Here is a 16,209-nt window from a genome sequence, read left to right as displayed (position 1 = left end):
ATGGTAAGATGGGAAGAAACACMGAATTAAATAGAGTGTATTATAGGATCTCTATGGGGAAGAACTTCCTTCATAGCAACCAATCTGTAAATGTCTGTTACCCCAACCCTCGAGCATTCCTTTTCATTAAACCAAGATCTTATGACACACCTGGCACCATCTTCCTAATCAAATCTTTGAGATCAAACAGGCAGGCAAACACATCCACGTTGATCTGATCTGTATAGAATAAAACAGGGTGGCACCCTTCCCTAGCCTTCGCCAGCCTCCAGTCCGGTGACATGCATTACCTCATCAGAGCCCTGTCGTGGTGCATTACATGGTGTATTACACACACAGACAGGACAGGGATGATTTAACTTCAAGTGGATATGCATCTGGGGTTTCCCTTTCTTCTGCTCTCTGCCTCCGCACTTCCAAGGCAGATGTGTGCTCTAGTACGAGATGAATGTATGGTACAGTGTGCGTGCGTGTGTGTGTGCGTGCATGTTAGGGTTTAATATTTTCCGGGTATTTTACAGAAGTTCCATCCCGAGAATAAATCACGTTTCTCCCGGGTAACCCGGTATTTCCCGCCAAAACCRGAAGTGTCGTTCAAAAGCATTATAATTCATATAAATAGGTTTATGTCTGGATTTGATTAGAACTTTGATAAAACAAAATTAAAGTCTGATGCTACCTGAGCCTGATGAACCATACATTAAATAGAATTTTATGAGCCCTACATTAAAGACATTTTATGAGCCCAAGCCCAAAAAAGCCTAAATGATTGTGCCGTTATCCAATACATATATGATATAGGCTACTGCACATTTTGCACAACAGAAAAACAGAMAAGCCCATAGATGTAGCTAGGTATTTGCTCTCTTGGGTAAGTAAATGAAACTAGCTCCAGTAGGCTAATATTTTTGAGTGTGAACTGCATTACTGTACTGTGTTGCATTATACTGTATTATATGGACTGGAATAATGCGTTCAAACCATGATAAAGCAGGGAGAGAACATGCGGTTCTGGTGCAGCACATGCGGCCTACAAAGTTACAAGTATAGGCTAGCAAATTTGACTTTAATTTTGAAATATAATAGGGCCTATTTGTATAATTAGTAGGCTGGCGCATATACTCTTCTTTCTCTCTCTATTGTTGCTTCATTCATTCCTCGCTTCCAAAAGTTAAATGAAATACGTTTTGTTGTCCTTATCTTCAGAAATTGAATGACATCCTTCAATAATATAGGACTAGAATTAGATGCAGAAGGCTTTCACTTCTCTTCATGAAGATTGAAGGGTTATGGGTCTGAATAAATAACTGCTGTAGCCTACCACCATCGAGCGTTCGCTCTTCTTTCAAACTACCGKTGAGTTCTATTGGGCTGCTGTATTTAACATTTAGCAAACAAAGGGCTTTCGTCCCTCGTCGAATAGTCTATTGGTAGAAGAAATGCTCACAAAAATTTGGTCTAGCTTATCCTGCATGGGACTCCAAGAGCTAAGGAGCATTTTTTAAGGAGAGAGGCCAGTGGATCACAGGTGGGTGCGCATTGCGCAAGAGACAGAGGMAATAAGTTAGAAGCTTATTATGCATAACCCATCATGAATTAGCTGAATATAAGATTAATACTGCATTGAATGTATTACCTGAAGGAGGTAGGCTACAACATCTGTACATCGGGCTATATATCAATCTAGATCAGGATGATCTATTTTGGATGCACTTTGAATGGAGTTGATGGAGAGAGAGAAAGACTGTGAGAGAGTGTGTGCACACTKATTTAAAGCAACGGTATTCGAGTTAAAACTCTGCAGCTGCAATATAAAAACAATTATTTTTGACCCCCGAAAGCCAGATGGCGATGGGTAAATTAGACGCACATTCACTCTTTATATTACTGACTATGCTGCAGCAAATGTAAGCCTACCTGTTACAAGAATAAAAGTTACCGTGATGAGATGATAGGTCTACATGCATTGTGAGCTGCGCTCCATATTGAGATGGGCTGTCTGTCCCCACCCTGARCGTTGATGATTCATCATGCAGAGGCCGTAGAGAAGCCCGATTTAGACGTCRCATATCATTTAACAGTTCCATTTCACGCCCTGCTGTTCATATACATAATTTATTATAATTTACTGGTTTCTAGCAGTTATTTATCCCGGGAAAAGGGAGTGGTTTGTGGCGGTAAATCCCGGTAACCGGTTCCGCCATTCAACCCTAGTGTGTGTGTGTGTATGTCTATTTTTATCCACATGGCAGYCCAAACAGATGTAAGACGTCTTGTCTTGTGTGCTCTGGAACAGAACAGTGGATTATGATAACTTAGTCACATTGGAAACAGCTGCTGTGTGTCTGCCAGAGGTTGGCTGTGTGTGTTGTGTGTGTGTGTTGTGTGTTGTGTGTGTGTGCGCCAGATATTGGTCTGCTTTTGCCCCCGAGCCCCCTCACTCCACTGTTACTATGTAAGTGGCTCAAGCGTGTAATACATACAATTCTGTCAAATGCTGTTCTAGCCCTGAGGATAAGTATGATAATGCAATTTCAACTCGCTGTAATGTGATTATGTATTTATGGGGGTAGTTAAGAGATTTTGGATCTCCCAAAAAAGTGGTCAAATTAGATGAAGTCATCTGGAAAAGGCTGCCCTCAAAAATACGTCAATTAAAAAACGAATTGCTACTTTGAGGATTGTGTGTGTGAGATATTTTTCTTATTTTTATATATCTATTTCATGACCGGTCCGGTAAAGCTTATTTTTGACTCAAATTAAATCACTGATAAGAGAATGATGACAGATAATGACAGATCAATCAACCATGTACTATATCTACACAGACAACTGATCTGAGTGATACACTACTTTTAAATATCTGGAAGAAGTCTCACAATTTACTGGATATATCTTCCATTCCCATCTATCCCTCCATCAATCCACTCCCGCTTTCTCCTCTTCCCCTCTCTGCTCCTTCCTTCCTTTCCCCCTCTCTGCTCAATTCTCTGCATTTCTACCCTGACTGCCATGGCGACGGCTGATGCACCAACGGACGGAGGGACTAGTTTGAGGATGGGGCCGTGGTGTGTTCAGCAGGGGTCAGAGGGCGGCGAGCGGGGACCACCTCCTGAGAGCCACAGAAAGCTTGCTCCTTTGTTAACGACACAATTGGGACCCGTTTCCCAGGCAACCGTGCAGTGTACCTCGCATGGGGGAAGGGGAGGGAGCGAAGRACAAAAGACTGAGATATGGCAGAGGAGAGAAAGGGAGAGAAGGATGGGCCACCTCCTCCTTCAGCTAGCCGGCCGTGTTATTCACATTACTGTTTATTAACCACACACACCAGTTGTTGTGGAGAGAGAGAGGGGAAGAAAGAGAGAGAAAGACAAAGATAAAGAGGGAGAGAGAGAGAGAGAAAGAGAGAGAAAGAAAGAGAGAGATTCCATTCAGTCCGGAGCTTATAAACAGCATGTTTGACATTAAATAAAACAGAGGTCTATTGTGGGTTTGGGTCAGAGTGAGCTGGGTTTATCAGACCATAACATGTATCGTACATCCCTCGCTAGCTACTAGCCATATGTTATCTGCATACTGTGCACGTCTGTCTGACAATCATCAGAGACCACAGTCAGCCTTTAATATGAATTCACAGCGGACGGATGGAGTTTCTGTTTTATATACAACCGTAAACCTTATCTGTAGAGGTTACAAATGTATGTCAAACACTGACAAAAGGCATAAAATGGGGGAAGAATTCATTATAATAATTCAACTATTATTTGTTCATTATTGTTTCAGAAATATTACATTTAGTCAGCCCTACTGTACCAACAGATTCAATAATCTATTGGTAAAAGGCAAGACCTCGCTTTGTGCATGGGGGCATTGTCATGCTGAAACAAGAAAGGGCCTTCCTCAAACTGTTGCCACAAAGTTGGAAACACAGAATCGCCTAGAATGTCACTGTATGCTGTAGCTTTTAGATTTCCGTTCACTGGAACTATGGGGCCTAGCCTGTACCATGAAAAACAGCCCCAGACCATTATTCCTCATCCACCAAACTTTACAGTTGGCACTATGCATTGGGGCAGGTAGCGTTCTCCCGGCATCCGCCCAACCCAGATTCATCCATCGGACTGCCAGATGGTGAAGCGTGATTCATCACTCCAGATAACGTGTTTCCACTGCTCAAGAGTCCAATGGCGGTGAGCTTTACACCACTCCAGCTGTCGCTTGGCATTGTGCATGGTGATCTTAGACTTGTGTGCGGCTGCTTGGCCATGGAAACTCATTTCATGAAGCCCCCGATGAACAGTTGTTGGAAAGGTGGTATCCTATGACGGTGCCACATTGAAAGACACTGAGCTCTTCAGTAAGGCCGTTCTACTGTCAATGTTTGTCTATGGAGATTGCATGGCTGTGTGCTCRATTTTATACACCTGTCAACAACAGGTGTGGCTGAAATAGCTGAATCCACTAATTTGAAGGGGTGTCCACATACTTTTGTATATATAGTATATTTATTTATCTATCTCCTTTCTCTTTCTACCCATGCCAGTCAGATMTATGGAGTGATACTAGTCCCATCAGAAATTGAATCTGAAATGAGTAAATTCATATGAAATTTCTGGTGGCACTAATATCACTCCATACAGATGTACCACCGAAGCTCCCTCTCTTAGCAAGCACAGAGGATGGCACAAAAATAGCAGATTCCCAGTCTTCAGGCTGCTGTCCCACTTCAGCAGTGGGGTTATACTGAGGTCAGTCACAGACACAACAATCCCCAACGACYGAGCTTATTTTGAGAGGTGTAATTTGTGCACCAAATGGTCAGCTACCACAGAGCCAAAAAACAGAAACCAAACTGAAAAACACTATACTGGAGGATGATTAAATGACGGTTGGGGTTTGGGGGGATGTAGATACTGAGCGTTTTTTTACTCTAGAGACAAGGGCTAGCCAGTTATGYTACAAATTTCCCAGCCCCAACCTCACTTAGAAGGAAAAGACATGAAGATTTTTAAAAGCACACCACTTCTGAGGGTTTTCTCTCCAGACAGGGATGAAAGGAAGCCATTGGTTCTCATCCAAGTCACAATTTCTCCACGCTACAAGCCATTCATCATCATTATCATGGCTATTGGGTGGACCTAATTCCCTTTCAAATCAACTGTCAATCCTCATTTGGCTTTTTCTCTTCTTAAAGGCTCTGSTATTCTCCCATGGACCGGTCGGCCATGCCAAGGCTAGTATAAAGAGACAACATGGACATAGAGAGTCGTTTTGGAGCCGCAGTCTTCCTCATCTATTGGGATTCATGTGTTTTCCAAACATCAAACTAGCGTTTGAATGCGCTAACAGAGACATGCTGGTGAAAGCATGTCTAATCAAACTGAACTGTTGTCTCCAACCAAAAGCCTTAGTCTAGTGCACATTCAAACTAAACAAGTGTACGATACATTCACCTGGTTTATAATATAGTAGTAAGTCAAGCGAACACTGCTAACTGGTTCACATCTAGGGTCGTTTTTGTGTATTTATGCTAGTCATTTTACAGCCAAATAATGATAACTACTTTGGGTTATGACCCGCAACTGACTAAACCCCTTCAACTGAGGTCGGGATCTCAGGAATATTTTGGGAATGCTACAGGGAATGTGATGGGATATTTAAAAGACATAATCTGGGTTCACTTAGTGCAGATGGGATGTAGTGCCTCTATCTCCCGAGGCCAGGGCACATTCAGAGCAGAGGTTACTTACATAACTCCCACATATCCCTTGCTCTCTCGCTCGCTCTCTCTCCCTCTCCTCCTCTCTCTCTTACTCTCCCTCTCTCTCTCCCGCTCTCTGCCTCCTCCATCTCAGTCCACTACTAGTAGAATAGGAACAAGTGGGCGGACAGGGCTCAACATTCAGTATCATCCCCTCCATCGCCCCTCTGAGTGGGCAGGGCCGGGCAGAGAGAGGTGGGTAGTGGTGGAGAGTGGGGTTGGGTGGCATGGAGCATTGGGTGGATGGATCAGATGGATGGGGGGGATGGAAAGGCAAAGAAGCAACCTGCTAAGTACTGGATAGATGAATCTACATAGATAGATATACATGCCACTAGATTAACCTAACGAGGCAATGCAGCTGCTCTCTGATTGAGTTCAAATGCCAACAATCAAGCATGTAAAGAGGATCACTCAACAGTCAAAGGCAAGGACACATTGATGCATTATAGCCGCCAGCTCTGGGTGTGCGTACAGTGCATTAGGAAAGTATTCAGATCAATTCACATTTTCCACATTTTGTTACGTTACAGCCTTATTCTAAAATATATATATATTTTTTAAATCGCTCATCAATCTTCACACAATACCCCATAATGACAAAGCAAAAACAGGTTTTTAGAAATGTCTGCAAATGTACAGCCTCGAGTCTTCTTGGGTATGACGCTACAAGCTTGGCACACCTGTAGTGAGCAAGACAAAGGAGATGATCATGGACTAAAGGAAAAGGAGGGACGAACAGGCACCCATTAACATYGACGGGGCTGTGGTAGAGCGGGTCGGGAGTTTCAAGTTCCTTGGTGTCCACATCACCAACAAACTATCATKGTCCAAAACACACCAAGACAGTTGTGAAGAGGGATCAACAACACCTTTTCCCCCTCGGGAGACTGAAAAGATTTGGCATGRGTCACCAGATCCTTAGAAAATTCTACAGCTGCAGCATCGAGAGCATCYTKACCGGTTGCATCACCACCTGGKATGGCAAYTGCTCGGCATCCGACCGTAAGACACTACAGAGGGTAGTGTGTACGGTCCAATACATCMCTGGAGCCAAGCTTCCTGCCATMCAGGACCTATATACTAGGCAGTGTCAGAGGAAGGCCCAAAWAATGGTCAAAGACTCCAGTCACCCAAGTCATAAACTGTTCTCTCTGCTACYGCACGGCAAGAGGTACTGGAGAGCCAAGTATGGGTCCAAAAGGCTCCTTAACAGCTTCTAGCCCCAAGCCAGAAGACTGCTGAACAATTAATCTAATGGCGACACGGACTATTTACTTTTTATTACATTTTGTACTTTTGTTTATTTAGCCAATATTTTCTTAACTCTATTTCTTGAACTGCATTGTTGRTTATGCGCTTGTAAGTACGCATTTCACGGTAAGGTCTACACCTGTTGTATTCGGCGCATGTGACAAATAAAATTTGATTCGGGGAGTTTCTCCCATTCTTCTTTGTAGTTCTGTCAGGTTGGATGGGGAGCGTCGCTGCACAGCTATTTTCAGGTCTCTCCAGAGATGTGCGATCGGGTTCAAGTCCGGGCTCTGGCTGGGCCACTCAAGGACATTCAGAGACTTGTCACTAAGCCACTCCTGCATTGTCTTGGCTGTGTGCTTAAGGTTGTTGTCCTGTTGGAAGGTGAACCTTCGCCCCAGTCTGAGATCCTGAGCGCTCTGGAGCAGGTTTTCACCAAGGATCTCTCAGTACTTTGCTCCRTTCATCTTTCCCTTGATCCTGACTAGTCTCGCAGTCCTTGCCGCTGAAAAACATTCCCACAGCATGATACTGCCTTCACTGTAGGGATGGTGCCAGGTTTCCTGGCGCCATCAATCTTGGTTTCAAACTTGGTTTCATCAGACCAGAGAATCTTGTTTTTCATTGTCTGAGAATCTTTAGGTGCCTTTTGGCAAACTCCAACCGGGGTGTCATGTGCCTTTTACTGAGGAGTGGCTTCCGTCTGGCCACTCTACCATAAAGGCCTGATTGGTGCAGTGCTACAGAGATGGTTGTCCTTCTGGAAGGATCTCCCATCTCCACAGAGGAACTCTGGAGCTCTGTCAGTGACCATCGGGTTCTTGGTCACCTCCCTGACCAAGGCCCTTCTCCCCGATTGCTCAGTTTGTCCGGGCRGCCAGCTCTAGGAGGAGTCTTGGTGGTTCCAAACTTCTTCCATTTAAGAATGATGTAGGCCACTGTGTTCTTGGGGACCTTCAATGCTGAAGAAAAATAAATGGTACCCTTCTCCAGATCTGTGCACAATCCTGTCTCGGAGCTCTACRGACAATTCCTTTGACCTCATGGCCTGGTTGTTGCTCTGACATGCACTGTCAACTGTGGGACCTTCCATAGACAGCTGTGTGCCTTTCCAAATAATGTCCAATCAATTGAATTTACCACAGGTGGCTTCCAATCAAGTTGTAGAAACRTGTCAAGGATGATCAATGGAAACAGGATGCACCTGAGCTCAATTTCGAGTCACATAGCAAAGGGTCTGAATACTTATGTAAATAAGGCATTCCTGTTTTTTTATTTGAAAAACATTTGCAACAATTTCTAAAAATCTGTTTTCACTTCGCCATTTGTGGTATTGTGTGTAAATTGATGAAGAATATATATTTTATAATCCATTTTAGAATGAGGCTGTAACGCACAGGTGTCAAACTCATTCCACGGTGGGCCGAGTGTCTGCGGGTTTTCGCTCCTCCCTTGTACTTGATTGATGAATTAACATCACTAATTAGTTAGGAACTCCCCACACCTGGTTGTCTAGGGCTTTATTGAAAGGAAAAACCAAAAACCTGCAGACACTAGGCCCTCCGTGGAATGAGTTTGACACCCCTGCTGTAACGTAACAAAATGTGGAACAAGGGAAGGGGTCTGAATACTTTCCGAATGCACTGTATGTGTGAGTGTGTCACAGCTCCATATATAACGGAATTAGAGCAATAAACATTGGTAAATTATGCACTGTACATGCAGCTTAATCCGGCAGCGGCTTGAATCAAACATTGTATCATGAACAGGACTGTTAATTCACTTCACTTCAGCAGAGTGGATCTAGATCCTAGCCAAATGTTAAGCCCACTAAGCAAAGCCTGTTACATAAAATGGGTTTTTATARTCTTTAAAGCAGAAATGACTTGAAATCGTCTCTAGTTGCTGTGGGCTTGTCTGTCACAACAGAAACAGCAGGTTGCTGCAGCAGATTAGACCACCACACATTTCATTTCACAGAGTCATTTAATAATTGATGGTTTTAAAAATGGCCCCAAAAGAAATGTTAAAAGTTAATTTATCACATAATGTTTTTGTAATATCTTCTCAGTCCCCTGGGCTAGAGGAGCCGACTAAAAGTAGGCTACCACTTTGATATTATCAACATTACCGGTTATGCAGTTATCCATGGTAGCACTGTCTGCTACTGTTACGATGTCCATGGGGCAGACAGACCATAGAGTCTGGCACAGATAAGGACAGTACAGTAAAACAGTACAGTTACAGTATGTGTCTCTTCATCCAGACACATTATATATATATTTTGTTAACCTTTATTTAACTGGGCAAGTCAGTTAAGAACAAATTCGTATTTACAATGACGGCCTACCCCGGCCAAACCCAGACGACGCTGGGCCAATTGTGCGCCGCCCTATGGGACTCCCAATCACAGCCGGATGTGATACAGCCTGGAAATGAGAGCAAGAGAGAGAGAGAGCAAGAGAGAGAGATAGTGAGTCAGTGTTTACCTCCATGGCGAGCGCGGCGGTCTGCTGGTCRTAATGGTTGAGGAGATTGGGCATGAAGGTGGAGTTATAGGGCAGCCCCTGACACATGCGCAGGGTGATAGGTTCACAGGTGAACATGCTGTGGCTCCCAGCAGYAGACTCCATGGGGATGGCTTCTACCACCACTGCTGGAGCCATCAGCATGGACACACACAGCACCCACAGGAGCCCCATGGTCCCCGCAGGCAGGGGCAGGGGTAAGGAGGGACCCAGGCTGGGCACAGGGACAGTCCGAATGATCGCACTCATTCACAGAGGTTGGCGCAAGAGAGAGAGCTCACGCGTGGTACAGGTAATTGACAGTCAGGGGAGAGACTGGTCCTGTTCCTGGTCTCAGAGAGTGACAGTCTGTGTGCGTGGGTATAATCCAAGATGGACGCCATGGCTTAGGCTGGCTGTTTCCATCTCCCTCTTGAGTCATAGGAGCTCCATCACCTGAGCATGAGTCCTGGCGTTGGGTGTTGGACCACTTCTCACCAGGTCGCTGTGATYATACACAGAATATGAACAATGATTAGGATCAGAGAGTGGATCCCTGCAATAAGTGTAGATGTCAAGGGRTCTGGGGGGAGAATAGAGAGGGGAGATAATAAATGTTTACAAAATTTAAACAATTGCAAATGCGACTACAATTAATGATGCTTCTTAACACAATATTTTAAGAGGCCCATTATGAGAATTTATGCATTATAACATATTCATGGGGATTATAATCTGGTATGTGGGTGGATATTGAATAAGTGAATTAGTGCACCGATTATATTTCTGTAGTAGCTTAACGGCACCATAATAGTAAAGTTATAGCAATTTGCATTATACATTGTCTCTTTAAATACGCACACACCCTGTTACAAGATAATTATTCCCCAGAACCCATTTTCCACAGACCATGCACTTTCAAATATGACASGTAAAACAACCCGAAACATTTCAAACAATATGTGACATTTCACAATTGAATATAGTGGTAGTGGCTTGCACTGAAGGCAAATGACTGTGAGTAATAGCATTTACTGACGTCTTCGGCAGGATTGTCGCGCATTACATGCTTAGAACCATGTTACAAAACTACCGGTAAATAGACACAACAGTGATGACATGAAACTATAGTAGTATATATATGTCAAAGCCAGCTGGTCACTCCTCCGACAGCGCCTAATGGATACACACATTTTATCCGACAAATAAACATTTTATGAACGCGGAACAAAAGATGACGGTTGGGCTACTTCATCTCAACTGATACTGACCGTATGTAGACTAGTCTACCTAAACTGAATCTCTCCAGGCGTATCCCGATGGTTTAACGTTACTACGATCCAGCCGTGTTGGCAATATATGTGTCCGCAATTCTGTAACAGAAAATATCTAGGGGTGCCAGAAATATATAATAAAATAAGACGATTTTACCTTTCTGTCGGGAAGATAATTCACGTGTAGGGGTCTTCGCCGCTCCTCGAGGCCGTAACAATGAGTGACTAGCCCACTCCTCTCCTGCCCCYTCTCTCCCTCCTCCTCTCCTAGCAGGTTTACAACCGATGTCCTCGAAGAGCGAGAGCGCGCATTAAACACAGACGCGCAGCCAACTGAACTCAAATGCTTTTCTTTTCAGTTTTGAAATGACAAAATGATTTGTTTGAATGAGGTTCAGACATGTGTGTGCGTGCACTGAAGGCCTATATCTACAAGGAATAAAATACCAATGGAAAGACGTGAGAAAAATGTGGAGAATATAGGCTATGAAGTCATCAAACTCCCTGAATGGCAACATTTGTTGCAAACTAGACAAAATCCGTATCATGTGTGCAACATGCTCTGCGTGATTTGCAACATTGTGAACAGTGACATTGTATCCATTGAAACCACATGCATGCCGCACCTTGTGTGTGTGGATTGTATTTCGGTGGCAACAGCGCCACCCTTGTGTGTCAAGCGGTGTTTGCGTCGCTCATGTCGTTGCTCTTGACTACGCAAAGCGGCGACGGTGACAGGGTTGGGTAGAGAAGGAGAGGGGGAGGTGCACCCCACAGTACACCCATTACTATGGAAACAGGTAAACTGTACGAACGCTTCAAGAACAAAGTGACATGTACTGGTAATCCTATGGACAAGATACGAATACATAACACTGAGGATTCGTGATTGGGATGATAACTATGCTTCCTCATGCATCAGAGGCCGGAGGAGATTGATGGTAGGACTATTCCACTAGTCTAGTGGACCATCCACATCTGTAATATAGAGATAGCAGAGCTAGTAATAGTACAGGTATCTTATGTAGGTGTTATGTGACTGTTCATTGACTGACTAGGACTACTTGGGCTACTCTGATTTAATGAGTGAATAACGCAAAAAAAAAATACACATGCGATAGCCCTAACCAATGACGATTCACTTCAATGCATCTACCAGGTGATGCAGTCTTCTTCTCCCTCCACACAGATCTGACGTGTTGCTGACTTGTAGCAGCTGAAAGATGTCCTTTGCACCAAGGACCTCACTAACCTCGGCCAAGATGCAGACCAAAATGAGTGCCTGGACACCTCTTAACCACCAGCTGTCTAATAACAATGTAAAGTTGACTAATCTTTATAMTAATCCAGTTTTAATGTAATCTTCTACTTAGATTAAATATCTCTCTTCTTTAGGTGTTTGAAGAGCGAAGAAACCTGCTGGGAAAATGGGTAAGTGGGCCTCTAAAAATTGGAAGGTTATAAATTGATAAAATATTAACCATGGAGAATAGGTTAGACATACAGCAATGCAATCAGAACCACATAAGCAATCCTTTTACAGCTTTTCAATCCTACGTTACTTACCCCCATCTGCATAAGGTGCTTGTTTGGGGGCGGCAGGTAGCCTAGTGGTTAGAGCGTTGGGCCAGTAACCAAAAGGTTGCTGGATCAAATCCCCAAGCTGACAAGATAAAAAATCTCTCATTCTACCCCTGAACAAGGCAGTAAACCCACTCAATGTAAATAATAATTTGTTCTTAACTGACTTGCCTAGTTATATTAAAAATAAATGACAGTAGACATCACTTAAGATCAACTGATGCCATCCCTGTGTGTCTGTCAGTTTGACAAGTGGGGCGACGGCCAGAGGAAGGCGGTTCTACAGGACTTTTTCTCGCGGTGTTCAGTGGGCCAGCTGCGTTTCCTCCGTCAGAACCTGACCAAGAGGGTTCCAGAGGAGAACCTAGACTTCACCTCTGTCCTGCCCAGAGTTCTCTCTCTCTATGTCTTCTCTTTCCTCGACCCCAGGAGTCTTTGCAGGTGTGCACAGGTAGGTACAGAAGGGAGGTATGGGTGTTTCTGGTCTTGTTCATATATGTAGCAGAAATTGAACAGTAAACAACTTATGCGACTGAAGATTGTGTAGCTATTTTTTGTTGTTGAAATTGAGACACTAACTCTCTCTCTCATTCTATAATAATAGGTTCCTAGCTCTGTCCACCCAGTCATTTCAGCATCATACATGTGCTATTAGACCACATTACAACACTTAAATGTATGACATGCTCTGGCCCATTTTAGCGGTACCTGTGTACCTGTGTTGGCAGGTGAGTTGGCACTGGAAGGGTATAGTTGAGTTGGACCAGCAATGGATGCCCAAGTGTCTTAAACTGGGCTGGTGCATCAACTTTGCCCCCACACCATTTGAACATGGGGTCTGGAAGAGACACTACATAGAGACAGTACTGGAGCTCCACATCGGCAAACCTAAGGTGAGTGACTGGAGGCCTGGACAGTGTATAAAACTACCTGCACGGAACAGACACATTTTTGTGTGTTCAGACTCTATCACAGCAGGAGTTCATTGTCCCTGAGGTGACGTCCATAAACAGTGTGACGTTTGACCAATCAGAGAGCTTCCTCAGAGAGGTCCAGCGAGAGAGGAGCGGTGGCGGCACCACGAGGGGGTCAGGAGGGTCCCAGCTGAAGGGGCTACCCCCGTGGAGGGGTGCAGACAGACACCCCACTGACACCGTGCGATTCAATTATCTGGAAAATCTGGACCCCATAGAGCACGCCCACCAAGCGTAAGACYACTTCCTCTAGTATGTAGTTAGTGTGTATGTGTGTGTAGTGAAAAGTACATCAGTCTTGAAATACAAAGCATTTACCAAACCAATGCATTCATTCCCAAATTAAAGCACAATCAATTCTTATTTGCCCCTGAGGCTATAAATAAAGTATAATATTGAATTGAACAATCAGACATCGGTTAAATCAGYCTATGAATTCCCATGTAACTTGACCTGGTGTTCCAGTGACAATGGTCTGTTTTCCAGAAAAGTGAAGAGCAGAGGGGTCTTCAACACTGACAATGAAAAGAAGAAAGAGCTGTCTGCATTCAATTATAAACTGCGCAAGGCAAAGTCATTGGTAAGCACCTCTCATCAGAAGATGACCAGTCTGAAGACCCTATCTTGGATAACAGCCAAGGGAATGCTTAGAATTCCCAGGAGAGACACACACACACACCAAGAGACATAATGCATATTGAACAGACTTCACATGGAAATTCATGTAAATGCGCTACCCAGGGGGACTCTGTGTGTGTGTGTGTGTGTGTGTGTGTGTGTGTCTCAGTGAGGACAAAAACGCTGTCGCTGCTTCAGGGGAGGAGGAGAGAGAACACTGTCATTGAACATTCTAAGTGTTTCCGTTTACAGAAATACCACACATTTTATCAGCAGAAATACCACACATTTTATCAGCAGAAATACCAAACTAAAAGATAAAACACACCTATATATATATATTGTTAAAGAATACAATAAGAGGACTGTACTTATCGTGTCACCTTGCAACTTAGACACAGATTGGGACAATACGGACAGTATACCATGTAGGCATGCATCAAAATATAATTATTTTGCATCTGTTCTTCTCCCCTTTAGATGTTCCTGTCCTTGGACCTGACTCCAGGTTTGGGTTCTGGAGCAGGACAGCAGAAGCAGAACCGGTTCCGCCCCCAATGGGCCACACAGAGCCTAGAGTACCCTGTCACCAAGGCAACAGCCAAGAGCCTGTCGCGGTCGAGCCAATGGAACGCTGGGATACGACCTGGTCCTGTGAGGTCAGCGGTGCCCAGGCTCAGTCAGGAAGGACTGAGGGCATCAATGAGGACAAACAGGAGTACTCCTAGTTAGAAACATCTTTCCTTCCTYTCTCCCTCCCTTCCTTCCTCCTTTTCTACTTTCCTACTTTCCTTAAATCTGTCCATCGCAGAGGACACACAGGACCACGCCTAGTAAGACAATAGATGACCAATCCTTTCAATGTACATTCTTGGTTGAACTATAACAGAATGAGCTCTCCATCAAAAAGGAAACTTGTGTCCAAGGAAACACGTGACATTACATTCTTACTCAATTAATGCTTTCTTTCATCGCGTGAATGTTCTGTATGATGTATAACTGACTTACATGGTTTGGGGTTTCAGCAACACCACTGTTTGAGGGACAGCCTTGGAGGATACAAGTGAACTATATCGCCACCCTGTGGAGCACGTTATTACTGTAGCACAGACAGAACACAGCAGCGGTTCTCAACTGGAGTTCTCAACTGGAGTCTGACCAATGTCCCCYCCCCCMAAAGGGGGGGGGGGGGGGGGGGGGGGTGAACATATTTTTTGGTCTTGTGAGCAGAAACTTCAACATTGTGCGAATTTTGTGCGAATTTTGTGCAACTTCCGGCGCGCGTTTACAGTGAACACTGAGGCTGTACCCATACCGTTTTAGACCGTTTTAGACCATGGACGAAATAGGTGACTGTAAATTGCCTTGGGTTGTATGATGCAAGAAACCCCTTTACAAATGACAATGAATTATTACCATACAGAGAATTAGACAATGTACGCTACCCCTCTGCCTATTGGCTTATTCAAGCCTGTCTCAAAATACAACTCTGCCCCTTTAATTAAGACAAGCATTTTACCGGACTGGCTTTTCAAAGACATGTTGAAATGTAGCCTACATGTTTTGTGCTCTTGTAGGAAGCAGTAACTCCCCATTGCTGACCTATACTTATCTATAACTGGGYTAATAATTCGCTAACTAGCAAAGAATATCAATAAATGTGCACACGGGCGGCGCAGATCTGAAAAGCGCATTCACTGTACTCCATGCGCTCTGGCTACAACAAAATCAGACTCAATCTWGTAAAATTAGATTTGTTGCATTGAAAAGGGGCTGATATGTTAATTCGATCACAGAAAAAACGTTGATCTATATATTGCAAACTAATTGGGCGAACTCAGTGAAGTTAAATCGCTTGCATTTCTTCTGCGCAGCAGTCCTGGAGGAAATGCGCGCACAGTTTAGAGGGAACATTGGTCGTGACCCAAATTTGGATCACGAGTGGTTTGAAATAGGTCGCGGGTGTCTAATTAAAATTGTTATCGTTTTGGGGTGATGAAAAATACTCCAGTCTGCACTTAAACTACTAAATCCAGGTAAAGGGTGTAGAATTGATCAATTATTTTTTTAACATTTCAATATAGAGCTATTATCAGTGTGATTTAGCAGATTTGGTTGATTTTGTGGTCTCATACCAGTTAGCATACAAACGTTCATYAATCATGGGTAAAATTAGTATTGACAATAGAAAATGTGGGAACGTTGTTCCCTTGTCATATACATTGCTACATTTACTATCA

The 16,209-nt window shown here is 43.9% G+C and overlaps 1 protein-coding gene across 1 annotated transcript; it reads left to right on the top strand.

The window, feature by feature from the left end:
• Positions 1-11,541: 11,541 nt before the first annotated feature.
• On the top strand, positions 11,542-14,928 carry fbxo16 (F-box protein 16). Its single transcript, XM_023974025.2, has 8 exons — positions 11,542-11,737; positions 11,986-12,115; positions 12,192-12,227; positions 12,622-12,828; positions 13,106-13,270; positions 13,341-13,585; positions 13,838-13,931; positions 14,450-14,928. Exons 2-8 carry the CDS (start codon positions 12,020-12,022, stop codon positions 14,699-14,701), a joined length of 1,095 nt encoding a protein of 364 aa, XP_023829793.1. The 5' UTR covers positions 11,542-11,737; positions 11,986-12,019; the 3' UTR covers positions 14,702-14,928.
• The last annotated feature ends 1,281 nt before the right edge of the window (positions 14,929-16,209 follow it).

Source organism: Salvelinus sp. IW2-2015, linkage group LG28, assembly GCF_002910315.2.
Source record: "Salvelinus sp. IW2-2015 linkage group LG28, ASM291031v2, whole genome shotgun sequence".
NCBI classification, from domain to species: Eukaryota; Metazoa; Chordata; class Actinopteri; order Salmoniformes; family Salmonidae; genus Salvelinus; species Salvelinus sp. IW2-2015.
Note: the sequence above shows the minus strand (reverse complement) of the source record. Positions and strands in the feature narration are given on the sequence as shown.

What these genes read in the sequence shown, in the direction of transcription:
- fbxo16 (XM_023974025.2), top strand. Translation starts at nt 12,020, where the DNA reads ATGTCCTTTGCACCAAGGACCTCACTAACCTCGGCCAAGATGCAGACC. An exon ending in GAAACCTGCTGGGAAAATGG is followed by an intron (nt 12,228 to 12,621) that starts GTAAGTGGGCCT and finishes TGTGTCTGTCAG; the next exon opens with TTTGACAAGTGGGGCGACGG. An exon ending in GTCTTTGCAGGTGTGCACAG is followed by an intron (nt 12,829 to 13,105) that starts GTAGGTACAGAA and finishes CTGTGTTGGCAG; the next exon opens with GTGAGTTGGCACTGGAAGGG.